We start from the raw sequence: 26,345 nt of genomic DNA, 5'->3' as shown, positions 1-26,345 counted from the left end.
TTCCCCAGCTTTATTGAGATATAATTGACAGATGACATTGTGCAAATTTAAGGTGTGCGGTGTTTGACCTCATACTTACACACAGCAACATGAGTACCAACACAGCAGTAGCTAACACCCCCATTATGTCGTATAATTACATTCTTTATTGTGGTAAAAACATTTAAGTTCTACTCTCTTAGCAATTTTCTCTGCGCTATTAGCACAGAGCCTGATGCAGGGCTCGAACTCACAAGTGGTGAGATCATGCCCTGAGCCAAAGTCCGACACTTAACTGACTGAGCCACCCAGGCGCTCCTCTTAGCAATTTTCAAGTATATGATACAGTCTTATTAACTATTATCACCATGCTGGACATTAGATCCCTAGAACTTATTCATCCTAACTTGAAGTTTATGCCCTTTAATCAACATCTGCCCATTTCCCCCAGCTGTACCAACACCTGTTAGTCACCACTCTGTTTCTATGTTTCTCCGTTTCGCTTTTTAAGATTCTGCACATAAACGAGATCATATAGTATTTGTCTTTCTCTGACTTATTTCACTTATTTGCATGATGCCCTCAAGGGCCAATATTTTCACAAATGGCAAGATTCTCTTCTTTCTCGTGACTGAATAAAATTCCATTGTGTGTATACACCACATCTTTATCCATTCATCTGTTGATTAACATTTGGGTTGTTTCCATAGCTTGGCATTGTGAATAAAACTGCAATAAACACGGAGTGCAAATATCTCTTTGAGATCCTATTTTCATTTCCTTTGGATATATACCCAGAAGTGGGATTGCAGGATCGTATGGTAGTTCTATTTTTAATTTCTGAGGAAACTCCATACTGGTTTTTCCATAGTGGCTGTACCAATTTACATTCCCACCAACAGTGCACAAGGGCTCCCTTTCTCCACATCCTTGCCAACACTCTTATCTCTTATCTTTTTGATGACAGCCATTCTAACAGGTGTGAGGTGATATCTCCCTGTGGTTTGGATTTGCATTTCCCTGATGATTAGTGATGCTGAACACCTTTTCATGTACTTGTTTGTCATTTATATGTCTTCTTTGGAAAGATATCTATTCAGTTCATTTGCCCAGTTTTTAACCGGATTTTGTTGTTGTTGTTATTATTGAATTATATGAGTTCTTCATATATTTTGGATAGTAACTTCTCATGAAATATTTGATGTGCAAATGTTTTTCCCTTTTCATTTTTTTTTTTCACTGTGCAGAGTTTTTTAGTTTGATGTAGTCTCACTTTTTTTTTTTTGTAGTTTTTGCTTTTGTTGCTCTGCTTTTGTGTCATATTCAAAAAAACATTGCTAAGGCCAATGTCAAGGAGCTTTGTCCCTATGTTTTCTTTAGGAGCTTTATGGTTTCCGTTCCTATGTTTAAGTCTTTAAACCATTTCAAATTAATTTTTTGTGATATAAGATAGGGGTGTAATTTCATTCGTCTATAGTTACTAGTTTTCCCAACACCTATTAAAGAGACTATCCTTTTCCCTTTCTGGGCTCTTGATTCTGTTCCACTGATCTATGTGTCATTTTCATGCCAGTGCCACACTGTTTTGATTACTATAGCTTTGAAGCGTAATTTGAAATCAAGAAGCTTGATGCCTCCAGGTTTGTTCTTCTTTCTCATGACTGCTTTGGCTATTCAGGATCTTTTAATACCACACACGTTTTAGAATTGCTTTCTTTTTCCTGTGAAAAATGACATTGGAATTTTGATAGGAAATGCATTGACTCTATATATGGCTTTGGACAGTATGAACATTTTAACATGAAATGTCTATTTGTGTATTCTTCAATTTCCTTCATCAAAATCTTACGGTTTTCAGGATACAGATTGTTTACTTCCTTGGTAAACTTATTCCTAAGTATCTTATTGTTCTTAATGCTATTGTGAATGAGATTGTTTTGTTTTTCCAATATGTTGTTAGAATACTGAAACACAACTGTTTTCTGCAATGTTGATTTTGTATCTTGCAATTTTCGTGAATCCAATGATTAGTTCTAACACTTTTTTAGTGAAGTTTTTAGAATTTTTCTCCATCATCTGCAAACAAAGACAATTTTACCTCTTTCTCTGATTTAGATATCTTTTATTTCTTTTTGTTGCTCTGGCAAGGACTTCCAGTCCTATGTTGAATAGGAGTGGTGAGAGTGGGCACTTTTGTTCCTGATCTTAGAGAAAAAACTTTCAATCTTTTACCATTGAGTATGTTTTAGTTAATATTTAGTGTTTACATTATCCACATATAAGTAACATTCACAACTGATCTAAGTAGTATATTCTTTAAAAAAATTATATATTTATCTTTATTGACTTATAAACCAAGTACTGTATTCTAATTCCTTTCCTATGCAACTTTTGGGTTTTCCTGAAGTTAATAATTGTTTCACATTTTTTATTTTGTCTGGTTTCCCATTGGCTTTACTGAATGCTTCACCAAAGTGTAAATCTTTCCTCTGCATGTTCAAATACATCTGGTATTCTCTTAGTTTCTTTTTTCCCTTTTTTTCCTCCTTGGAGACATGCCTCCTGGAGTCCACTGCTCTCCTGCTTCTCCTTGGACTAGGTTTTTTTGTTTGTTTGTTTGTTTGTTTGTTTTTGAGAGAGTGCTCCTGGGCAAGCAAGCAAGGGAGGGGAAGAAAGAGACAGAGAATCTCAAGCATGCTCTTCACCCACTGCAGAGCCTGATGCAGGGCTCGATCTCATAATGATGAGATCATGACCTGAGCCAAAATCCAGTCAGATGCTTAACTGACTGAGCTACCCAGTCACCCATAGATGTTTTTTATACCTGCTACATAGCTACCCTTCTGGGATTTCCCTGTTCTTTTTTATGGTGTTGGAGCCCATTTCCTGAAACTCATGTTTTCCTCTCTGGTTTACTTGTCCATTTCAGAGCAGAACACCCTTTCTAAAAAAGGATATGGGGAGTGAAGTCTTTTGGGATGTTGCAATCCTGAATATGACTTTATTCTCCTTTACCCTTGACTGACAGTATGAATAGGCATAGAATTCTAGATTGGGAAATAATCTCTCTCCATTGTATTCCTGGTTCAAAGTTGCTGTTGAACATCAGACCCCATTCTAGTTCTTGATCCTTTGCCTGTGATCTAGTCTTCCCTTTAGAAACTTCTGGGATCTTCCCCTTTACTCATGTCCTCCAGCGCTGGGAAATTTTCTTTGATAATTTCCTCCCTTCTTTTTCCTTTGTTCTCTATTTCTGGAACTCTTATTAGTCAGATATTGGGTCTCCAAAATGTTTCCTCTATTTATTTTCCTTTATTTTCCATTTGCTTTGTCCTTTTGCTGTACCTTCTGGAAAAATTATTTAATTTTATATTTTAATCCTTGAATAGAAAAATTTCACTTTTGCAATCATATTTTTAATTACTAAGAGGTATTTCATTCCTTTTTTTGGTACTTATTTTATGGATGCAGTATTTCTTTGTTCTTTCTGAGAATATTATAGTTCATTTTTTTTTTTGCAGTTTTTTTTTTCTGCTGCCTGCTCTGTCTCCATTTTCCCTAATTCCCTCTGTTTTGTTCATTTCGAACTTTTTCGTTCACTAGAGGCTTTCTGTGAATGTTTAATAATCACTGGCTACCAATCCATATTTAAGACTGAGGCCCTAAAGAGAGAATTGGAAGCTCTGTATGAGAGGGGTGACAGTTGCCTGGTGAGTTTCATTGTTTGGTTCAGTCAGGGAATCATTTCACTGAGGGTCTTCTCCCCCTGCCCCAACCAGGTTACCTGCAGGTCCTTACTTTGGGTTGGTAATTTCTCCAAAGAATCCTCTAATCTCTTGTGGGGGTGGGGGTGGAGGTGAGGGCAGGATATCAACCTGCTCTCAACATCCTAGGAGCTGAGCCATGGAATGCGTGTTGGTGGTGGCAGTGGGGGGGGAGGGGGTCCTCACTATTCTTCACCAGGACCCCCCTTTCACTTATCCCCCCTTCTTTCAGTACACAGCCTCGCCCCCAACCTCAGCTGTGCCAGATGCCCCAAGTCCAGACCCTTTCTGCTTTACCCCTCCGGAGAACAAAGCTCCCGTCTTCTGCCGGTTTGGGGGAAGGGCCCTGGAGGCTAACTACTCTTTAGGAAGACCTGTAGCTAACCTTCAGAAGTACATTTCACACTTGAATTCCAGTTTTTTGACTGGAATTTTTGTGACTCAAGTCTGCCTGTATCTTATTTTCACCTCCTCACCCCAGAGACAGACCTTTTTAGGTTTATGCAGTCTGCTCAGCCGCTACCCATCCATCCTCTCTCCAGCTTTCGTCATTTGGTTGATGTTTCCTCTCTCTGTCATTTCCTACTGTCCTGGTGTGTTCGTGCCTCCTCTTTCATTCTTTCGGGTTTGGTGGGGAGGGGAGTGGGAGGAGGAGGAGGGGTCAGGAGACACAGATATATGCTTCACTGGAAGTGTAAAGCAAAACCCTCATCGAAAATGATTTGGCTTTGTGCTTCTAAGATAACACAAAATCACTGCTATCAGACAGATGTAAGTTACCTGCTGGCCAATGTGGTTAAAATAATCTTTGCTCCCGTACTCAGGAGCAAGCAGCACATGCCATCCACCCCCAGGGGCGCAGAGGTTCTCAAGGCCAAGGGCTACAGCCCCTGTGTGCGTCCCACAGAGTCTGTAGGGACGAAGACTCCCAAACAGCACCCTCGTATTAAAACCCACGGGGTTCCTTACTGTCGGGAGGTAATTGCTCACTGGGATGAATCATCCCTGGTTGACTTTCTTACCCCCATGAATACTCATGCTTATCTGCTCATTTGGTCTGAAAGATTAGAGGAGGATCAGCCCTATTGGGAGTAAACTTCCTGTTCTCAGTCCAACCCTGTCATTGTCCTGGCCTGCTCCGCTTGCCTGTGGTTTTATCTTTGCCCCATGGAGACTCACACACAAATTTTTTTTGGGGGGGGGGGGAGTCCTCAGTTATTTTGATGAGGTAATGGGGTGAAAACATTTAAATAAGTGTCACGGTGAACAAAGAAGTCATTAACTCACTAGTATTTAACTATATGAACACGAACTGTATTTTAGAGTTGTATACAATTTCCTTAGGATTAAAAATTATTTTCTGGGGTCCCCTGACCCCGGTTTGAGTCCCGTGCTGGGCTTTCTTCTGTCAGGGCAGAGTCCACTTTGGATCCTCTGTCTCCCTCTCTCTTTGCCCCTGCCCTGCACATGCGCCCTCTCTTTCTCTCAAAAATAAATAAACATTAAAACAGTTTTCCAAGAAGACATTCTCATTTACATAGGATAAAATAATGCTCGCAGAACTTACTGACATGTGTTCCAAATAGACCAGTATTTTTTTTTTAAGTTTGAAGACAATAAGAATGAATATTTACCAAAGTCAACCTTTCCTTTCAGCTGTCTTTCAATTCTAAGTAGTTTGGTTATGCCCCTGCTTTGCTTCCTTCTGAATTTTCTAGCTCAAGGCAAGAGAGCTTGGAAATGTGACAAATTTAAGGTATACTATTTCTTTTCACTACCAAATAGGCATCCTGCTCCAATTTTTACCTTAGTTTTTTGCCAACTGCTTTTAAGACTCCAAAATATCTTTTGTGACACCCAACATGAAGCACATAGACAAATCAATAGGAGTCACACGCTAGACCTACCTGTTGAAATAGCAAGTAACAAGTGCGCCGGCTACAGTCATTTGCTGGCACGCAAGGATGAATTCGCTAGTCCAGATGAGGCCAATCAAATGGTACCACCACATATACCGAATGCCTAAAATAGGCTTATATTCCACTTGGCCACCTTCAATAACCTGTGCAGCTCCTAAAGTTTAAAACACAAACATGCTTTACACCAATGTTTTCCTAAGCATGGAAGATGATTCAACAGGCCACACTTCCTCATGGCTGGCTGTTGGCATTATGTGAAACACAGATGCCAAAGTCAAGTTTGAAGCATCTGCCATAATTGAAGGTCTTCATAGCACAAACTAAAAAATGAGAACACACTTTTAACTTAGGAATAATATCCATACCAATATTTATAATGACTGAGGGGTGGGCAATTTGTGAGACACTTGACCTGTACACAATGGTCATTTCACTTTGTAGATACGAAAACTGAGGTCTGGAAGAATCAAGAAACTTTCAGAAAGTCTCACTGCTCATGATTAGTGAAAGGAGCACATAAGCCCAGACACATTCGACTCTAAAACCCATGGTTTTTCTACCACACCACTTTGTGACACAAATAAAGCTTGTTAAATTGGTGAAATCATACAAAGCCATTAGGACTATATTCTAGACCCCTGCTCCACCAAAAACATAGAGTTCCTAAAAGAGACAAGGTCTTCATTTTTCCAAGGGATTCACTTCAGGTTTCATTTCAAGGACTAACTCTTCTAACACATTTATAGTATCTATTGGAGGGGCACCTGGGTGGCTCAGTCAGTTAAGTGTCTGACTTTGGCTCAGGTCATGACCTCACAGTTCATGAGTTCGAGTCTTGTGTCAGGCTCTATGTTGACAGTTCAGAGCCTGGAGCCTGCTGCGAATTCTGTGTCTCCCTCTCTCTCTGTTCCTCCCCCGCTCGCAGTCTCTTTGTCTCAAAAATAAATAAAGATTAAAAAAATAATAAAATATCTATTGGGTTTCCGTGTTAAACTTCTAGGTTCATATCTTGCCTTTATCCTTTTCTGGTTAGACTGGGGCAACCTATTTAGTCTCCTTTGGGAGACTAAACTTCCTGCTGGTAGTTTAAATGAGATTACATGGTAAATGCTGAAGATAGGGCCTGGTCCATGGAAATTTCACTTTGTGAGCGGTCATGATTTTATTAAATTTCAGGAACTCAATACTGTATTAAATCAAGAGTAGCCCCAACAATGCCCTGCCATTCCCATGGCTATACCCTGCTTTATTTGCCCTCATCTAAAGAAGCCCCTGAATTATACCCTGGAATTAGCCCTGCAATTCAATTCAGTTCAGTTTGGATTTAGTAAATCTAAATCCCAGCTCAGTGGCTATGCTTGATTTCTAGATGTTCTCCATTATGTATTTAAAATAAACTACTGTTAAGTAAGAGATAGGCACTTCAGTCTTTGGCAAAACCAACAACTTGGACAACATTTAAAGATAGTTTCAGATTTTCCTTCTTAGGTATAAATCGATTTTAGGTTCATAATTCACGTGTCTGTAGACATTCACAATAGGGTCTCTGCAAAGGAAGCGGGAGAAGATAACCATGCTGTAGCAATGTGATTCCACAGACGAAGGCTGGCCTTAGTTCCTTAGGCTCTGTGTTCTGCTGAACAAGAGTCACATTGTGAAAAAACAGTGGGGCAGCTTGATTTACAGAGAAGTTAATATTTGATTGAGCGCTGGGCTCTTTCTGCCTTAGAGGCAATTTCTGTTTCAGGTACAGCACTGATAAGTGTTTATGCTTTTCCAAAATAAGTGTGCCTCAGGAAAGCATTCCCAACGCTAAAGGAAGCAACCCCTCACCACTAACACACGGGCTTAGGTAGGTCAGGTCGATGGAGACTTGGAGAATCGCTCCAAAGAATATCACAAGTGAGCAAGGTCAACCAACAAGCACACTGTATTTCCTGGGGATAGACTGTGGTTTCACAAGAACATGCCGACAGCGTGTCCCGTGGTTTGGGGGTGAACATTTCCATAGAATAGGAGGGATGCTTTCTTTGACAGATGAAAGGTAAATAGAGAGGCCCGGGAGGCTAATGGGGGATGGTCTCTTCTTGGCTGCCTTGTGCCATCAAGAGCACAGTCATACATATTCCAGCTCGGCACACTGAGGGGCAAGAGTGAGTGGCTAAAGTAAGTCAAGGTTCACATAAGCCTTCAAATCCATGGCAGTCACCAAAGAAGCAGGATCTAGAAATTCTGGTCACTGCTGTCTTTAAATATCTTTGTCTAAACCATCTTCTGTTTGTTCCTCTGGTTCATTTATACCAGGCTGTTTACAGATTTTCCTTTGGGCAGGGTTTCTCCACTTCTCAACATGCCAACTGACATTTCAGACCAGATAATCCTTTGTTGGGGGGGGGGGGAGGGGGTGGGCTGCCTGTGCACTGTAGGATATTTAGCATTATCCCTGGCCTCTACCCACTACGTGCCAGGAGCAACCTCCCTCCCCTCCTCTAGTTACAACAAACCGAAATGTCTCCAGACACTGCCAAATGCCACCTGGGGGATAAACCTGTTACTCAAGAAGCACAGTTTCAGGCAAACATTTTCTGAAGAATGAGGTGCTGTGGCTCCAGGGTGAAAGCCTAGCAACTAGTGGTTACAGCCTGTGGGTGGGGCAGGCGTGTTTATGCGCACAAGACTGCCCTCTCCTGGATGACAGTGTCAGTGCAGGCAAGAGCCCCTCATCAAAGAAGGAGCGGCTTTGTGGATAAGGACTGTTAACAACATAGTCACTACAAAGTGTAGCTAACACAGGCTAATGGGCACTGGACTTCAGATAGATCCCAAGATATTGTGGATCTCAAGAATAAAGGTGCAAAGGGTACTGAAATGGGAGAGGACTTGGTTCCAGTCTCGGCTGTGACACTTGTGATAAGCAACCTGGGCCCCTGTTCCCTCATTGTAAAGATAAAAAGGGTGGACAAGATGAACTCTGAGGCAGTGGTTATAGGCTTAGGCTTGAGTCACACAGGCTGAGATTTATATCTATCTCTGCACCACCCCTAATGACTGACCACGCTCAGGCAGAGGGGACCTTGTAACATCTGTCTCATCACGTGCCATCTGAAGACATTTATACCTACTCCTCATGTCCTTGGTGACCCTGTCCAGTCTTATGGCTCCGAGCGCCATGCATGCAGCTACTCTGAGGATTAAATGGGTAAGACACTTGAACAAATGAGTTCAAGACAGGTTAGCTGTAACTGAAATACAGGTAGACAGAATTCCAGTTCTGGACTTAATGTATATTTATTAAGTATCTACTATACGTTGGAATTATGCTAGACATCAGCAATTAAGGTGGGGGATGTGAAAGAAGCAAACAAGAAATCAGAAAGAAGATACCATCTGAGGGACTCTCAGGAACTCACATACTGCTTTATTGGTCCATTCACCTCTCCTTCTTCTGGACTGTTCCTAATTTCTCCTTCAACCTCTAAGGGTTTTTCCCCCCCATTGTCACATTCTCTCAATGATCTCACCTCTGGTTTCTCTGAGAAAATTGAAGCAATCAGAAAACCTCTGCCAGTACCTACCCCTGACATCTACCTGCCATCAGCATGAGCCCATTACCTGACCCCTACTTAATATGACAAATTGTCAGTGACCCTAAGGCTAACCCCTCCTCTGGATCTCCCTTCTCACCTACTGATGATAGCTATTCAGCAATATTCCCCTCTTTTTTCTTTCATCCAAGTATTCCTCTCAACCGAATCATTTTTAACCACTTCTCGTCTTTAACAAAACCTACTCTTGACTCTCCTCCAGCTTCCTTGCCATCTGTCTATTCCTCTTAATTTTTTAAAAATAGTTTAGTTATTTATTTATTTTAAAATAATCTCTACACCCAATGTGGGGCTCAAACTCACAACCCCGAGATCACAAGTCACATGCTCTTCTGACTGAGCCAGCCAGGCACTCCTCTGCTCTTCTTTATGGCCCAACTCCTCAAGACTGCCTCTACTTACTCTTTTCAATTCTTTTCTCCCTCTTTCTCTTAAACCCACTGCAATCATGATCCACTCCCTCAAGCGGTTTTGTTTCACCTCTACGTTGCTAAATTCAGTGGATAGTCTTTGGGTCTTATCCCACTTGGTAGCAGCATTTGACACACTGGACGCCACTCACATATCCCTGAAGCCCCAGCCAGCCTCATTTCTGTATTCCTCCTCAGCTCCAGGACCTCTCAACCGCTGAAGATTCCCAGAGTATAGTCCTTAAATTTCCACTCTTCTCTCTCTGCACTCATTCTATTCTCATGGTTTTTAATACCATTTATATGCTCCCAAAATTCCAAGTGAGATCTCTAACTGGGACCTCTCCAGAAACTTCAGACTCAACCAGTGAACTGCCCACTTGACATCTCCATCTGGCTGCCGAAGAGACATCTCAGTTAACACAATCAAAACCAATATGATCTCCCCTGAAATGCTCCACTCAGAGTCTTGCCCCATCTCAGCTGATGGCAGTCCCATCCTCCAGCTGCTCACTGCCATCTTTAAATCTCTTTCCTTCACATCCCTCCACAAATAAATCGGGAGATCCTTCAGAATAGACACAGAATCCAATACGTCACATCACGGCCATTATGCTCCTCCTTAGACGGCTACCTGTAAAACGTCAGTCAGATCATGTAAATATTCTACTTAAAACTGTAATGGCTTCCCATCTCAGATTGGAACCAGAGCTCCTATAAAGGCTACAAGCCCAGAGGATTTGACTCCATGCCCTCTCTGACCCCCTTCTGACTCCACTCCAGTGGAAGAACACTGCCTGCTGTGCCCCCAGTACCCATGCCTCTTGCTGTTCCCTTTGCCAAGAACACGGTCCCTTCCCTTATACAGCCTCATGGCTCTGCCCCTACCGCCTTCAAATCTTTGTCCACATATCCCCTTCTCAATGAAGCCCTCCCCCACTCACCACATTTAAAATTTCACCGCCCCTTGGGGCACCTGGGTGGCTCAGCCACTTGAGCGTCCGACTTCAGCTCAGGTCATGATCTCATGGTTCATGAGTTCGAGCCCCGCATTGGGCTCTGTGCTGACAGCTCAGGGCCTAGAGCCTGCTTCGGATTCCATGTCTCCCTCTCTCTCTGCTCCTCCCCTGCTCGCACTCTGTCTCTCTCTCTCAAAAATAAATAAAGGTTAAAAAAAATTGTTTTTTAAAATTGCACCTCCCCTTAAGCATTTCTCATTCTTCCCCTCTGCTTTAATTTTCCCCATACCACTTATCAACTTTTAATGTATTGTGAATTCACTTACATATTTCATTTAATGCCTGTCCCCCTATCCTCCTCTAGCTACAAAACTAGAAGGAAAGCTGTACCTTTAGCTTCTATAACAGGGTCTGATACAGTAAATATTCAATAAATATTTATTGAATGAACAACTGAATCAAACTTCCTCAGCATAGCATATGTATATCTCAATGTATCCTATATATCCCTAATATATCCTACTATAGAGATCTGAGACAATTTTCTGGACATCATCCATATAACCTGGAGGAAATTCATCATGAAGCTGACCATAAATCTAGAAACTATAAGCAAGCTTTAAAGCATTTTGAAAGACTAAGGTGCCATTCATGATCATATACATGGCAATTTCTCAAGGAAGGCAGTCCAGATGGTTGGGATAATTTCCCAAAGGAAGCAGGCCCAACTTGGAAGGGCTCGACTTTCTAGTACATTCTATGTACTGGCCTCTTCCAGCAAATTGGCTCAAGCGTCCTAGTGACATCCCTCCTGCCTGTGTCTCCCACTGGCTCAGCTTCTACTCTGACAGCATGAAGATTAGGGGGAAAGAGAAGAAAATCTCGATGTAGAACCTATGTGTATATCTCATTTCACACAGCACTGATGCAAATCCACTCACTGATTCAGGACACATTTACTGGACTCATTTAGGGGCTGTACGCTGAATAAAGAGACACAGAAAGAAAAAGACATGGCCCCGGCCCTCAGGATGTCCATTCCCTAGTTGGATGGTAACAAGTCATTAACTTGCGTTATTGTTCTTCATAGGACTTCTCACCGTCTGACGTGTATTTACTTATTTATTCCCTCTTTCCCCACTCACTAGTGCCTCTGCCTCATTCACGGCTGTACCTCCAGTTCCCAGGCCTGCAACAGTACGCATGCAATGAATATCTGCTGAAAGAATGAAGAATATTAAAAAATGCAAGGAAAATGAAGAAGCACTATTAAGTATGCCTGGGGAATTCATAGATTTTCTAAGAAATATAATACTCAAAGCAATACTTGGAGAATGACTAGCTTTCTAAGCCGTTTCGGGTAGAAAGGGGCAAGTTGGGAAGAGGAGATGTTTCCAGATGAAGGTCACAGCAGGGGCAAAGGCACGAAGATGTTCATGGAGACTGTTTTCCTTTGCACTTTCCCAAAGGGGCTATACACTTCCAAAAAGCAGGAGCTGCTTCAAATCTCTCTTGTGCAAGTTCCCTCCACCTGTTCCTAGGACAGGTGGGGGCTGCTAGGAGGTTTTTGTGAACTAATGTCAATCATTTTCTAGATCTCTCATCACTTAAAAAAGCAGACAATTGTCTTTTAAACTGTGCTCTCAAATATGCCAGGCAGAGCGGAGAGTAAAGCTGAAGCTAGTTCCAGGTACTCTTTAGTTAACAGTAATTCCCAATATAAGGAACATATATGGTCCTTTATTTGCAAAGCAAAGTTCTGGCCCCATCTTGGCCTCCTCACATCCCTGTAAAGCATCCGGGGAAAGCATCATTTTTCTATTGCAAAACTGGGGAAAGGGAAGCACAGAGGATTAACGCCCAAGGAAGCCCAGAGCCAGCTAGATCCTGGGTCCCTTGATGGGACACCCTTTGTCCAACCCTTCTAACTCCTTTCCAAGCACGGCCCTCTGCCTGTCCCAAGCATGCCAAATCCATCCCTGTGATCACCTAACTGCAGCACGTAGCGGGAGAAAGTGCCGGCCCAAGATGGGCCTCTTCCACGGTGGACCCTGGGGCTTCCAGACCACCTAAATGACAACGGCGCATAATGAGACCACGTGGGCTCCTTCCAACCTGCCACCTGCACCTGCTGGGTTCCCAAGGTTATTACAGTTTTCACTTTCTTCCACTGGATTTTAGCAGTCGTTGTCACATTGTTGGTAGCAGACAAGTCCCGATGGGCTAATAAATGTCATTGTTGGAGGGCCTTGATGTGCTCTGCTGAAACAATCCCCAAACAAGCCAGAATTTGTCAACTAGCTCAGAGGCTGATTTATAGTCACTGGAGAAATTGCTCATCTGGACAAAAACAACCCAAGTTCACTCTTTCTGTATTTTTTTTCTTTTCTACACATTAAAATATTAGTTTCTTCAACCATCTGACACAACATTACCCACTGTGGACACCGCCACAGCACTGAAGAACTCGAGAATCCTGTAACTGCCTGAGGGGACGTCAAATGAGACCGTCAGGTGCTGCGTAGCCATCTCTGACCACCCACATCACCTGGCTTCTTTTCGCAAGCTCTGAGGGCAGCCCCCAGCCTCCCACAAGCGTGGCCGGGGCATCTCCCAGAGGTCAAAATGACATGAGGCAAAGAAATGACCCGCCCGCACCCAGAGTGGTGGCTTGGCACCGAGTGAAAAGGCCTTTGAGAACAAAGGAGTTCTGTGCACCTGGTTCAGCCCACAGGTGAGTGGAAAGGAGAGTCAGGTGGCCTGAGGGGACAGCAGTCTGTTTGTGTTTTGTTTTGTTTTGTTTTGTTTTACGATGCCCGAGCCCAGGGCGGAGGGAAGGCTACAGCTCTGTGTGATCCCTTCTCTCCTGTAAAGGGAAGATCAGTTAGCTCACCGGCCTAGGTCAGGCCCCGGGGACCCAGCTTTTCCTGCCCTTCTGCTCCTCACCCTCTTGCCTGGTTTCCTCCTTCGGCTGACAGGGAATGGCCGCACTTCAGCACACGGCCCCTGAGGCGCTCCCTTCGGCCCCACGGAATCACCTTCCTGGCTCCCTGCCTCTCCTGTTCTCAGTCCTGGGGCAGAGACTACTTCATGCCCCCTAAGTCCTGGGCCCAACTTGGGCCTAACGGGGAGCTGAAAGGGCACCACGTTGGCAGCTCACTCCCAAGGCAGCCCTGGGCTTGTTCCCTTCCAGCTTCACCCCAATCCCAGGACTGGCTCTCTCCTTGTCCTCTCCTGGTGCTTGCCTGTGACCCCTGTTGAATCCCCTCTGGCTTCTTTCTGCATTTTCTGATCTGGCAATTTCTAGCCCATCCTCTGAGAAGCCCTCCCTGACTCCCAAAGTGGGTTAGAGCCCCGTTCCGCTGCTCTTGGAGCTTCCCCAAATTTTTCCTAGTGTGACATTCACCGATTTTCACCATGAGCGCATGTCTAATTGTCACTGTGTCCTACTCAACTCTAAGTGCTGTGAGGAGAGACCACCATTCCTCCCTAGGGCCTTGCCCAGGGCCTCAGCCCTGAGACGCTCCCCTACCCTTACGAATTAAAGCAAGAACAAATGAACGTGCCCCACCCCAAAGCACTGTGGGATAACATGGGGACAATTTCCTTCAGCCATGCTCACAGCCGACAAGGAACGGTGGGGTGGGCGGCTGTGCCCTAGAGGCTGGAGGAGGAACGAAGTTCCTTCTCTGGTCATGAGCCATATTTCCCACGACCTCACCCTTTCTCTGGTGATTCTTTAGGGCAGGGGTTCACGTACTACAGTCCAACACCCAGTGTGCCACCCCGTCACCCCCTGCCACCCTTCCCTCCCAGCCCAAATTGGCTTTGACCTCTGGCCCTGCCATGTTGTCCTGTAACCACAGACCCCAAACACACCATTATGGGCACAGGCCACATCCGCCAGCCAGCTGCTGTGGTCACAATACTGCTTTGACTTGACAGAAAACTGAGGAGGCCCATTCTGTGTCCCAGCAGCCATGGGAAATGTGAGATGGTGGAGAGAGCACGGGTCCCTTCCTAGGGCTCCGGAGCCAGAGAGAGCCTCCCCCTTCCTAGCTGCGTGACCTTCCTCAATTCCCTTACCCATAACTGGAGCAGAACAGCGCGTACGACAAAGGGGGACTGCACTGCTTAACACAGAGGACATAAGAAAGGTCTTAATCCCGAGCCAGGAATTTGGGCCCTTTCCAACAAATGCTTGTTTTCTGCACGTACCAAGGCCACTGCCCGCCTTTCTGACCAGGACTGAGACGACCTCATGTGGGCAAACTGGAATTGTTCAGTGTTGCCCTCAGCTGAGACTTCCAATTGCCCCACAACATTTGTTCTTCCCTCTTCCTTGGCAACAGAACTTCTAATTTTTGCACTGCGCATGGCTGCCCCCAATGACACCGCATCTCCCGTCCCTCCCCTGCAGGTAGGTGTTGCCTGGTAACTAGGATGTGGCCAAGGGGGTGGAAGTGAGGGCCTGACTTCGGGAATTGGGGGGCGGGGGCAGAGGGCATGTTCACCTTCCTCTCCGCCACCTTCCTAAGGGCAGGAATGACATGGTTGGAGCCTGAGTGTCTGTTTCAGCTACTAGATGGAAGCCAGTGGTAGAGGATGTCAGCCACAAGGTGCTGAAATGAAATGGAAGAAGGATAAGTGCCCAGGTCCTTGACCTCTACAGGACCATGCTAGCACGGTGCCTCCTCCTTGCGAACTTCATTTATGTGAGAGAGAAATTACCTTATATCTTATTTAATTCACTGCCTTTTTTAGTCTTTTGTTACTCCCAAACTCATCCTGATTGATTACAGTCATGTATCTGGTTAACCAAGGATTCTTCATGGATAATTATTCTGAGTTCACTGCAGGTCTTCAGAAAGCTTCCAGAGAGCAACAGAAGAGATTGCTCCTAAGCGCGTCTGAGGCTGGAAGTGTGGGCTGTGTCTCCCAGGGAGCCTGCTGACAATCTCGAAGCCATCTACTCCAGAGGACAGAGAGGAGACCCCAATTTCCTAAGAATCTACGACACAGCAGTTCTCACATATTTGACCAGAGCTGACAGGGGACCAAATAAACTTGATAAAATGGTAAGGAGTTACATTAGCCTTATTGATTTGACATCTGCTGTGGCTCTTATCTGTCTGGTGACAGTCCCAGAAAGCAACTTACTCTTTCGTACTCCCATCATAGTGTGGATGTGGGCCTTATCCAAATCAAACACGGGAGTCAGAGACGATCCAGAACAGGGCCGCTCGACATGCGCCTGCGAGCCTAGCTGCGTGTCCTCAGTTTGTTACTAGCCCACAGTGAGATGCGAAGCTTGAGCCAGAACACAGACCTACTGCTTGACTAAGCCCATCGTTTCCTTCTGGTGACTTCTTTTCCCCCACAGCAAGACTTTCTCCATGAGGGAGTGATATATATTCTGACAAAGCTCCTTACCTCATTTCAGACAGTACTTTACATAGCATTTCTTTGCTCTGTTATGGGGCTTCAAAAATATATAGTTTGCCCTACCTCAAACCAAATGAATCAGCATCTCTGAGGACAGGGCCCAGGCAACTGTATTTTAATAAAGCACCTTAGCAGACTCTGAGGAATGCCCGTGGTGGAAAACCATCGTACAGATACGACAGGAAGGTGGATGATTCAGTATTGTCTTCTCAGGACCTGAGCAATGTGAACGTCCATCTGCACTTGTTTTAAACTTACGCTGGCTCTGCTGAGCACGCCAGACTCTTAACAGGGCCTTTCCTGGGCCCTTCTTGATTGCCCGAATTGAGAGGAGTTGGCAGATTACCTTGGACAAAATTTAAATCCAGAGACATTTGATAAGTATTGTTTCCATAAACTTTTTTTTTTTTTTTTTTTTTTTTTTTTTTTTTTTTACTGTTTATTTTTTTGAGAGAGAAAAGTGTAAGCTGAGGAGAGGCAGAGACAGAGACAGGGACAGAGGGTCCAAAGCGGGCTCTGCACGGACAAGCTGACAGTAGTGAGCCCGATGGGGGACTCGAACCCACAAACCGAGAGATCATGACCTGAGCTAAAATCGGATGCTCAACCGACCGAGCCACCCGGGTGCCCTGCTAATACTCTTTCTAGAGACTTTTGTTCATGTTGTAGTTTTTTCAAAAGCTCTTTTAGTCCTTACTGAATTTGCTCTCTCAAGAAACACACTCAGCTTCTTTAAAGCCTGTATAAAAAAGGAAAAGCATTTTCCTGCTCCCCCCCCCTCCCCTCCCACGACAGAGCCCCTGGCACCATCACTCCTGTCATCAGACACCTCCAGTTCCACCGGAGGCTCGGTCCCTACAAAACAGGTCAATGGTTCCAAAATGGCAGGATCTTCCACGCACAACTCAAAGGCGATGGAACCCTCTACCCTTACCTGCAGTTCCCAGGCTCAGCAGCACGGCCACCCAGAGGACCCAGAAGAAAATGAGGATGGCAAAAGTCCATAGTGGTTGTAACAGCAGGAATGGAGAGTTGCTGATGGCTTTATTTATGACTTGGAAAAGTTCGACTGTCAATTTTATTCTCTTTCTGAAGACAAAAATCAAGCTGAGCAGAACTGCCTGGAGAATAAGGGGTTAGAGCAAATTACTCAAAATAATAAGAGAAAGGCTTAAAGCAAACCTTAATATTTTACTGACGTGTCAGCCAACAGCTCCTTTAAGATAGCTACTCATACTTTTATTATAATTAAACAGAAAAATATTCACATCCTAAGTGGGCATCTATTATGTGTTGGCCCCTGTGCTAGATCCTGCAGCTGTAACCATGAACGAGACACAGTCCCTGTCAGAGAACAAGAGAAAATGCAAAGAAAGTCCTCTAGGGTCAGAGAACTGTCTTCTATCTCTCACCTCCTCCCCACAATACGCAAGATACTCAGAGAATGCTCGAAGACTGCAAAAGGCAAGGGATGCAAGTATGAGGGAAAGGACAGTGGTTATGTCTCAAAGCAACCTTCTGTGCCTTCTTCTCTGCTGGTTTTGGCCTCCCTCCATATAAATTTCTTACTAAAGAAAGAAATCACCCTTCACCCCCACATCCCAGCCCAGTCATTGCCATCTCCTCATGCTCTTCACACACAAGCATCGGCACTGACTAGTCTCCACCTGCCACCCATACTCCCGCAACCTAACCTAGAGCACGGCATGTGAATCTCTGCCCATTCCTCTTTTCTTAAAACGGTCTCCTCTCTTGACCTCTGTGATTGTTCTTTCTTCTGGCTCTCCTCCTACCTCTTGTTGTATCTACAGTCTTTGGACTCCTTTTCCTTTGTGGTCTTAGCGTCCTTCCTAGAGGCTGATAACCTTCAAAGAAGAACCTCCAGCCTCACCTCTCTCTAGGTGCTAGATGAGTAAACACATCAGTTACCGGCCAGGCCGTGGACGTCATACAGTGTCTCGAATTCATCCCATCCTGAACCAAGTTCATTATCTTCATAGAAGAATCTTCTCCTTCTTCTATATTTCCTATTCCAGTGGCCCTAATTTTTCTGGCCTCTCCAAGAGTAAGGGTGGTTCCCCTCTTGTGTGCTTCCATATTATCCCAAACTTAGGAATTGTAGCACTCAGAATTTATACGATAAATGTTTACTCATCTGACTTTCTCATTAGATTAAGCTCGCTGAGAGCAGAGCCGTCCCTTACTGTCAAGAACTGGCCCAGTGCAGGGCACAATCCCCATCTCCTGCATTCAATTTCCTGACAGATATCTCAGTCTAACCTCCCCTCTCTTCCCAAGCTTATCAATTATCTCAGGTCTTATCAATTATCTGCACCCAAATAGCCACCTCCTTAGCCTCTGTCTTTAATTCCACTGGTCCCCAACCCCTACCCCTTTCCCTCCTCTAACCCACAGCTAAAGGGGTCTTTGTAAAGAGTAGAATCAATGATGTCACCTCCCAGCTCAAAATCCCTCCATGGTTCCCCTGAGCTTCTGGATAAAGATCAAGGTCATTATCACTACAGATAAGGAACTTCCTGGCATGGCCCCTCCTGTATCTGCCTCTCAGCCTTCTGCCAAAGGAACCTCCACAGCTCCCTCTTGTGTTCATGACAAGATACCCTTTCTCCTTTAGCCTTAGATACCCTTTCTCCCCCAGCTGGGCTGGGGCATTCCTGGCCCAAAGGATCTTACAATTCAGTGGAAGAAAGTTGAAGGAAGGTGGGATAAAACGGGAGCAGAGCCTCCCGACCCAATCATGGGTGTCTGGAGGAACTGGGGAAGATGTCCGGACCCCTGTAAGTGGTAAAGGCTAAGCAGGAATTTCCAACTCTGCATTCTCGATGCCTACCACAATCAACAAAAAAGAGGAACCTTTTTTGTTTCACTTAAAATTTTCATGAAGCAAAATGATATGATCTTTAGGCAAATAAACTTGGCTTCTAGCTCCTGAGTGGAAAGCTAACATATGTATATTTAAATATATGTGTTTTACAAGTTATATATATGCATAAAATACTCCTCTCACACTCTAAGTACACTGCAAGGATGCTCACTAGAAGCGTAGAGTCAACTCTCAGCAGGGATCAGCATTACCTACCGGGGATGGTGCCGGGGGTGTGGGCCAGGCTGGGCTGAGCAGCAGGGCTGACTTACCATGGGGGCCACGTCCTGGCTTCACTCATCTGGGCTCTAAGCTGCAGGGAGCTGCCCTTCAGCCTGTGCTCCTAGGCTGATGCCCTGAGGTGTGCATTTAAGGCCATTTACCCTCTTTTCTCCATGGCTGCTAGCGCTTATAATAAAACTATTTAAATAATATTCATAGGCAGCCCCCATCTTCCCTGAACCATGTTTTCTAGTTGATTTGTGAGGCAGCTTCTGGGAACTCAGGAGACAGGAACATATCCCAGCCAAGTGTCCTGGTAGCAGACAAGGATCTCCCTGGGAAATCTTCACTAGATGAGACTTTCAGGGTCTCTGTTGGGCTCCAACATACAGGTCAGGGAAGAAGTGAGATGGGGCTCCCATGTGAGCAAGAAGGATGAGGGTTGAAGGAGGTGACCTTTCTCCTGATTCTATTCCCCTCTTGCTAATGTTGTTTCCCTCTTTTGCTTCTCTGGAAAAGTGGGGTAAGAAAGGCGGAGTGAGGGAGAAGGGGAGCAGCTGCTAACTCCTCTTTCCTCTTGGATACCAGCACTGAGGACAGGGAGTGGTACCTGACTAGGGGACACAGTATGACGTTCTCTTCCTGACCTCTTTCCCTCATCTTGTGCAGGGGTCTGTGGGAGCCAAGCTGGGCTGGGGGGGCGGGGAGGAGCAGGTGGAAAGTGTTTTTCTCTTGCCCCATAGCCAGCCCAGCTTCCTAGCCCTGGGTCCCCTGTCAGGGAGCATGAGGGGTGGCTCTCTGTGGGAATGCTGAGTTTCCATGGCAGATGCTCCCCAGGGAGGAGGGAAGTCCGTGGCCCTAGGGGAATCTTGTAGGAATATTCCCATTCAACAGATGAGGAGAGCCAAGCCTAAGGCCAAGACATTTCTGTGAGGTCACACAGTGGGTAGTGGGCCATGGGCTGGGACGTCCGCCTCAGACCGCAAAGGCTGGAATCTTTCCCTGTGCGCCAGGTCATGACATTGCTTGCTCTGTAATTTATCTAGTCATGGGGCAGGTGCTATCTGTGTATTGCATCTTGCTAGCTCTGTTGCCTAGTGCATGGCCCAGTGTATGACAGGGACTCAAGTACACAGCAATCAACAATCTAGGGCTCTTGTGAGGACATGCCCACCCAGCAGCCAGCACGTGGTGGGAACTCAGTAAGTAGCTGTGATAGGTGTGCCAAAGCAATGGTGTATGAGCTGTGGTTCGCTTCTACCCTCTATACCATCCCCTGAACAGTCCTCACAGACACAGGTGCAAACAGCCTTTCTTCCTTCACAGCCTCACCTCTCACCAACCTTAGTGAAGAGAACTTCCCCTGACTTTGGTGTCTGGTGGCCGTTAATGGTTCAGTGTGTGGAGACAAAGGAAGCCCTGGGGAGGGCTAAGGGAGAAGGTACACTCTCCCCCCAAGCTTGGAGCCCTGCTCCCCACCCCCTCCTCCGTGCCCAACAGCTCGGCACCGGCTGGGTTACAGGGGGTTCCTTTTTTCTCCAGCCTCCTTTTCAGGCCCTGGAGCAGTTATGGGCTTGGTCCCTGCCTGAGGCAGGACAAATCAGAAGCTTTACTTAATCACACACTTGCCTCCTGAGATACAGTTTATGTGAAGAACACAAACCTGAAACCTCACTAGAAATGAGAAAATGTGAAGACCACCAAATAGGGGAACTGAAGGATCTCCTCAGGAGAGAAGTGAGTTGTGAGAGAGTCTGCGTTTGCTGGAAGAATTAAAGGGCTTGTGGAAAACCTAGCTGTCGCTCATCCACAAAACAGTTGGTAAGCAAGGCACAAGCAAGGATGGCCGTGGTTGCCTAAAATCAACTCCACGGTCCCTCCAGGGCCTTGTGATTCTAGCCCATTTAATGCCACCTGGGGAGTGACCTCAACGGTTTGCAACAGCCAACCTCTCTCCCGCAACAACCAGTATCTGCTGCCTCCATAACTCCGCGTGTGCCTGTTTTCATCTAGGGAGCTCACAGAGGTGGCGGCAGGCTCTCTGAAAACCAAAATAACCCAGTGGCCAGCAGGTCTGGAAATAAAGGGCTCTCTGTGTTCAAGGGCAGTGGGAGCTGTCACACCCTGGAGGGAGCAGAGCATCCATTGGCTGGAACGGGGAGTCTGCTCACAAACAGGAAAGAGGAACTGTCGTAAGTCTGCCCCCCTCCAGGGTCCACCTTATAGCTGCTTGGGGGTAAAAATGGTTCTACTGTATTCAAGGAAAATGAATCAGCACAGGTAGGAAATTAACCTCTGAGAGATGGCAGAAATGACTTGGAAAGAAGGTAAGGCCTTCTTTTTTCCTGTTTTTTGGAAGGTTTTGATTTATCCCTATGTAGGTATTGCAAATAAAAGAGAGAAAGTCCTAAACATGTATGTGTATTCACCATACTATTACATAATGCATACTCTGAGATTAAAAAACAACAAAAACAAAACCAAATTCTAGTTGTTTTTGGTTAAATTATTTGGATTTCAGAGTTCTAGCAAGCTACTTGACCTCCTGCTGGAAGGGCGTCTCTTACCGTGATTACTGTAGATACAAGAGCAAACCCCAGCAAACACTTCATATTTTCCCTTTCTGTGTCCAATTCTATGCTGAGGTCATGGGTATAGTCGTAATACAGCCACCATAAGACACCACAGACAACTAGAAGGCAAAACACCAGGGGAATTCAGCACATGCGCGTGGGATAACCGCCTCCCCCAACCCCCAGCACTGGGTGGCCTGGCTCCGGCAGTGGGTCCTACGGGCCTGGGGCTTGATGTGTAACAACCGACCCTCTGAAGGAGCTGGGCAGGGCCAGGGTGGCCTCCCCAAGGACCGCCCAGACCCTCAGTGGCTGCTTGTCCTTGGGAGGCACGGGAAGGTGATGCTAGAACACAGGTGCATCCTGTCAGCCCAGCCTACAGACTGGGCATGGGCGTGAGCAGGGAGGAAAGTGCATGGACAGGACAGTGAGGGGAACAACATTAGAGTCCAAAGTCTAGACCTGCCCAGTGAGCTCCACTGGTGACAACTCCTGTGGGAACTGGGAGGTCGGCTTGGCAGTCACAAGACAGGGTAGACACTCTGATATTGCAACCGCTCTCTGTTTAAACACTACAACGCCACCTACAGCACCACCACAGGAAGGTCACGTTCGTCTTTACTTGTCCTAAGTGAGAAAGTGTCCATCACAAGCTGTGGTGCCTGTCCTCCAGCATGGCACACTGTGCACCTGTGAGGCGTAGGGCTCTAAGTTGCTGAGGGCAGATTAAGGGGAATGAGACTCTATAGTCATATCGATTATTAAAAGTTAAAATGTGCCATGCCAGTTGGTAAATAGCTGCTGCCTTGAACTTCCTGTGTGCCCCTACCTCTCAGACCTCCTTTCCTGATAACTCTTGGATGGACCCACATTCCAGCCACAAAAGGGGAACCAGCAGGTACAGGAGAGGCTCTTTGGGACCCTCCCCAGCTCAGGGCCCGAGTCTTTTTAGACTGGAGCCTTTGCATGACAACTGTGGGGACCCAAGATCAATGGTTGATGTGGAAGTTCAGAAGACATTCTTTAAAAGGCTTCCACAAGACTTGGAGTCGTCTGTCAATGGTATGGTCACCAGGACCACTCTGGATTGGCAGGCCTGACTAAGCAGCAGCCGAGTGCAGCAGAGACAACAGATTGGCATCAAATTTGCTAATATCTGCAACACAAACAACTCTCTTTGTCCTCTCTGGGCCCAAGTTTTCTCATATGTAAAATGACAGGGTTGGATGAGAGACTCTCTGAGCCCCATTTAGCTTAAAAGTGCCAACTTGTAAGTTCCGTACTTAATGGAAAGGCTTTGCATTTAATCAAAAAGAAATCAATCAAGTAGAAATACTTACACAGCAGTCCCGAAATAGTCAGTGCAATGAAAATGTGAACCAGAAGGGTGGTGATGAACCAGAAGGTGAACATCATGGCCAAAGACAAGGCTGAAAAATTAAGCAAAATATATAAACCCCAACAGCAACCGAGGTGTGAAGGTAATGATGGCAGGGCTTTAATGACTCCCAGAGGAGGGAGGACTGAGAATTTCCTTCAATCGCTAAATATCTTAAAGATCTACTAAAAAAAATAACAAGACATACACAGGGTACTGTCTAAAGCATATATAAGTTCAGTCTGCTACAGTAAGCCAGTTTCTGAAATCCTAGCAATTCTTCTTTTATTAATTTTTTTTTAAATCAGGTCTTATTCCCAAATACCCAAAATGTTTTTTTAAGTCCAAATAATAATAATAATAATAATAATAATAATAATAATGGTTTATTATTTACCACACTTAACTCTTTTCACTTCTTATTGGGCTTATATAAAGTTTTAACTTTAAATGTTCTCAGGAATTTTTATTAAATATGAAAAATTAATGCCTTTAGAAATGAAAAATTTAAGGTTCCAATTATATGGTTAGCTGTATATGTAAAAAAAATCCGCATATTATTTTCCAGTATTTGGGGTTTTAAGCTTATGACCTTATGTTAAGTATTGCAGTGAGTTTATATATAATTTTACATTTTTCCTTAACAAGAGATCAGTATTACTTGGGGCCGCCTGGGTGGCTCAGTAGGTTAAACATCCAACTTTGGCTCAGGTCATGATCTCACAGTTTATGGGTTCGAGCCCCGCGTGGGGCTCTGTGCTGATAGCTCAGAGCCTGGAGGCTGCTTAGGATTCTGTGTCTCCCTCTCTCTCCCTCTGCCCCTTCCCCACTCATGCTCTGTCTCTCTCAAAAATAAACATTAAAAAAAAAAAAGAAATCAGCGTTACTTACAGACACTTTGGTGTAGTGGTTAAGAATGTGGATTTGAGGATCAGATACATCTGGGTTGGGTCTCAGCTCTGCCACCTACTCTACTCACTGCCTGACTTTGGCCAAGTCACTTAACCTCTCTATGCCTCAGTTTCCCTTCCTACAAATGGTGACAGGATTCTGACAAGGCTTTAATGAGTAAAGTAAAGTAAGCACAATGCCTGGCACATCTGGGTCCTAAGAAGTCCGGAAGTTACATAATGGTGATGAGTTAAGTATTCCCAAGGATTCAGGAATTAGTAACATTTTGGTAAGGAAATTAGGGAAAATCTGATGAGTAAACTGGCAAAATCATGGCTGATCAAAGAATTCCTTTCAACAAAAAGGTTGGGAAGCAGCCACTGGAGAAGGGGTAGATAGCAGGCCACTATGACTGCCCACACAGCAGAATGTATCAACTTGTTCAAAGAGAAAGTCAACTCTTAAAGGGGCTCATCAAGTTGAAATGGGAAGTTAAAGGGTCAAGAGTGGGTAGCTGCTTCCAGAAATGCCCAGAAGAGGCATGTCAGAGCTCAAGGCCTTGACCTGCCTACAACCCAAAGCAGGCGGTTGGCTACCTCAGGCCATTGCCTTCTGATGCTATTCAACACAGATACACACGCCTCCTTCTCTTGCTCCCATGCGGCCTTCTAATCTGGCTTGCCTATGGGGAGAGGGCATTCTGGCCAGAAGACATGGCTTTCTGGTCCCCCTGACAATTGTACTTTTCATGGCCAGTTAGCAAATTGGCAATATGCTTTGCACATCCATCCTTATGCAGAGCTGAGGACCAGGTACCGGAACATGGCCACTATGTTAAGACAACCCACACTTGGTGAGGCCTCTTGGCAGAGAGCCAGCTGGTGTCTCCCTAATTTTATTGTCCCCTCTCCCACTTGAACCTGAAACACTGAAAATCTTTATAAAGAAAACATGTGAACTTTTATCTTTAAGAGGCTAATTCTCATCGTACAACATACGCAAGCGCTAGAAACTTTGGCAGAGTCACTGAAAGAAAAGCAATTTAAAGTTACCTAATGCGAGGATACACAGACCAAGGATTGTGTCTCTTCCTGACATTATTCCACTTAGAATTTGATGGAGGGTGTCAACATCATTTATCAAAACAGATGCAAACAAGGAATAGCACTCGGGTGTTTGAGGGACGCATCTGTTAAACAAGGGGAAAGACTTGCTAAAAAGAAAAGAAGAAACGGCAAAGATATTTATTTAATTAGTTAACTTAAAAAAATGCTTATTTAAACATTTCAACAACCAAGAAAGCATAAGATCTGCAGTAATAAAAAGAAGTTTAGCATCCTATTTGCAGAATACACCTTGGAAAGCCAGGCAAGGGGCACCTGGGTGGCTCAGATGGTTAAGTGTCCGACTCTGGATTTCAACTCAGGTCATGATCTCAGGGTTCATACAATTGAGCCCCCCATCAGGCTCTGCACTGACAGCATGGAGCCTGCTTAGAATTCTATCTGCCCCTCCCCTGCTTGCTTTCTCTCTCTCCCTCAAAATAAATAAATAAACACAGAAAGAAAGAAAGAAAGAAAGAAAGAAAGAAAGAAAGAAAGAGAAAGAAAAAGAAAGAAAAGAAAAGAAAAGAAAAATGAAAAGAAAGCAAGCTCTTTCTGTACGCTCTGCTACAGTAATTAGCTGATGCTCTGGGTGGGGAATGATGATGGGGACCCAGAGAAACTGGAACGCTGCACTTGGAGAGTGACATTTCTGATTCTCCTGTCTTGGCCCTTTTTGGATACAAACTACCAACTCCAACACAAGAATGGCATTTAAGGAACTGGTAGAGATAAGAGCTGGTTTAACTGGAAGTTGGGTCAATGAAACTACCATTCTGTCCTCTTTGAGAAGGTAGGTGCATAAGGCTTGAGAGGCTTGCTACGAACAGAGTGGATAGCGAGCGATGAATATATGAATAAAGTTGTGGTTGGTAACTGCCTTGGGTAGATGAAAAAGCTGAACTTTTTGGGGTCCCTTCCTGAAACGTAAAAATGCTCAGGGATATCCATTCTAATGACTTAATAAAATTTTTAATGTTTATTTTTGAGAGATAGAGACAGAGAGAGAGAGACAGAGAGAGAGAGAGAGAGAGAGAGAGAGAGAGAGAGAGAAACAAAGCAGGGGAGGGGCATACAGAGAAGGAGACAAAGAATCCGAAGCAGGCTCCAGGCTCCAAACTGTCAGTACAGAGTCCGACACGAGGCTTGAAGTCATGAACCAAGAGATCATGACCTGACCTGAAGTTGGACACTTACCAGACTGAGCCACCCA

General features: G+C 45.0%; 1 protein-coding gene across 21 annotated transcripts in view; it reads right to left on the bottom strand.

Moving 5' to 3' along the window:
* SLC44A3 (solute carrier family 44 member 3) overlaps window positions 1–26,345 on the bottom strand; it is a 328,287-nt gene that overhangs the window by 50,882 nt on the left and 251,060 nt on the right. For all 21 annotated transcript variants that reach the window (XR_006712487.1, XR_006712475.1, XR_006712476.1 and 18 more), the window contains 5 exons: window positions 25,082–25,242; window positions 23,101–23,190; window positions 21,755–21,879; window positions 17,016–17,202; window positions 5,651–5,816 (listed from right to left, as the gene is read on the bottom strand). Coding sequence is in view for 2 of the 21 variants with exons in the window: in XM_045478356.1 (XP_045334312.1) it covers window positions 5,651–5,816; window positions 17,016–17,202; window positions 21,755–21,879; window positions 23,101–23,190; window positions 25,082–25,242 (729 nt within the window). In the remaining 19 variants the exon portion in view is untranslated. The remainder of the gene's footprint in view (window positions 1–5,650; window positions 5,817–17,015; window positions 17,203–21,754; window positions 21,880–23,100; window positions 23,191–25,081; window positions 25,243–26,345) is intronic.

The sequence above is a fragment of the Leopardus geoffroyi genome, chromosome C1 (genome assembly GCF_018350155.1).
Source record: "Leopardus geoffroyi isolate Oge1 chromosome C1, O.geoffroyi_Oge1_pat1.0, whole genome shotgun sequence".
NCBI lineage: Eukaryota > Metazoa > Chordata > Mammalia > Carnivora > Felidae > Leopardus > Leopardus geoffroyi.
This window is presented reverse-complemented; position numbering and strand designations above follow the sequence as displayed.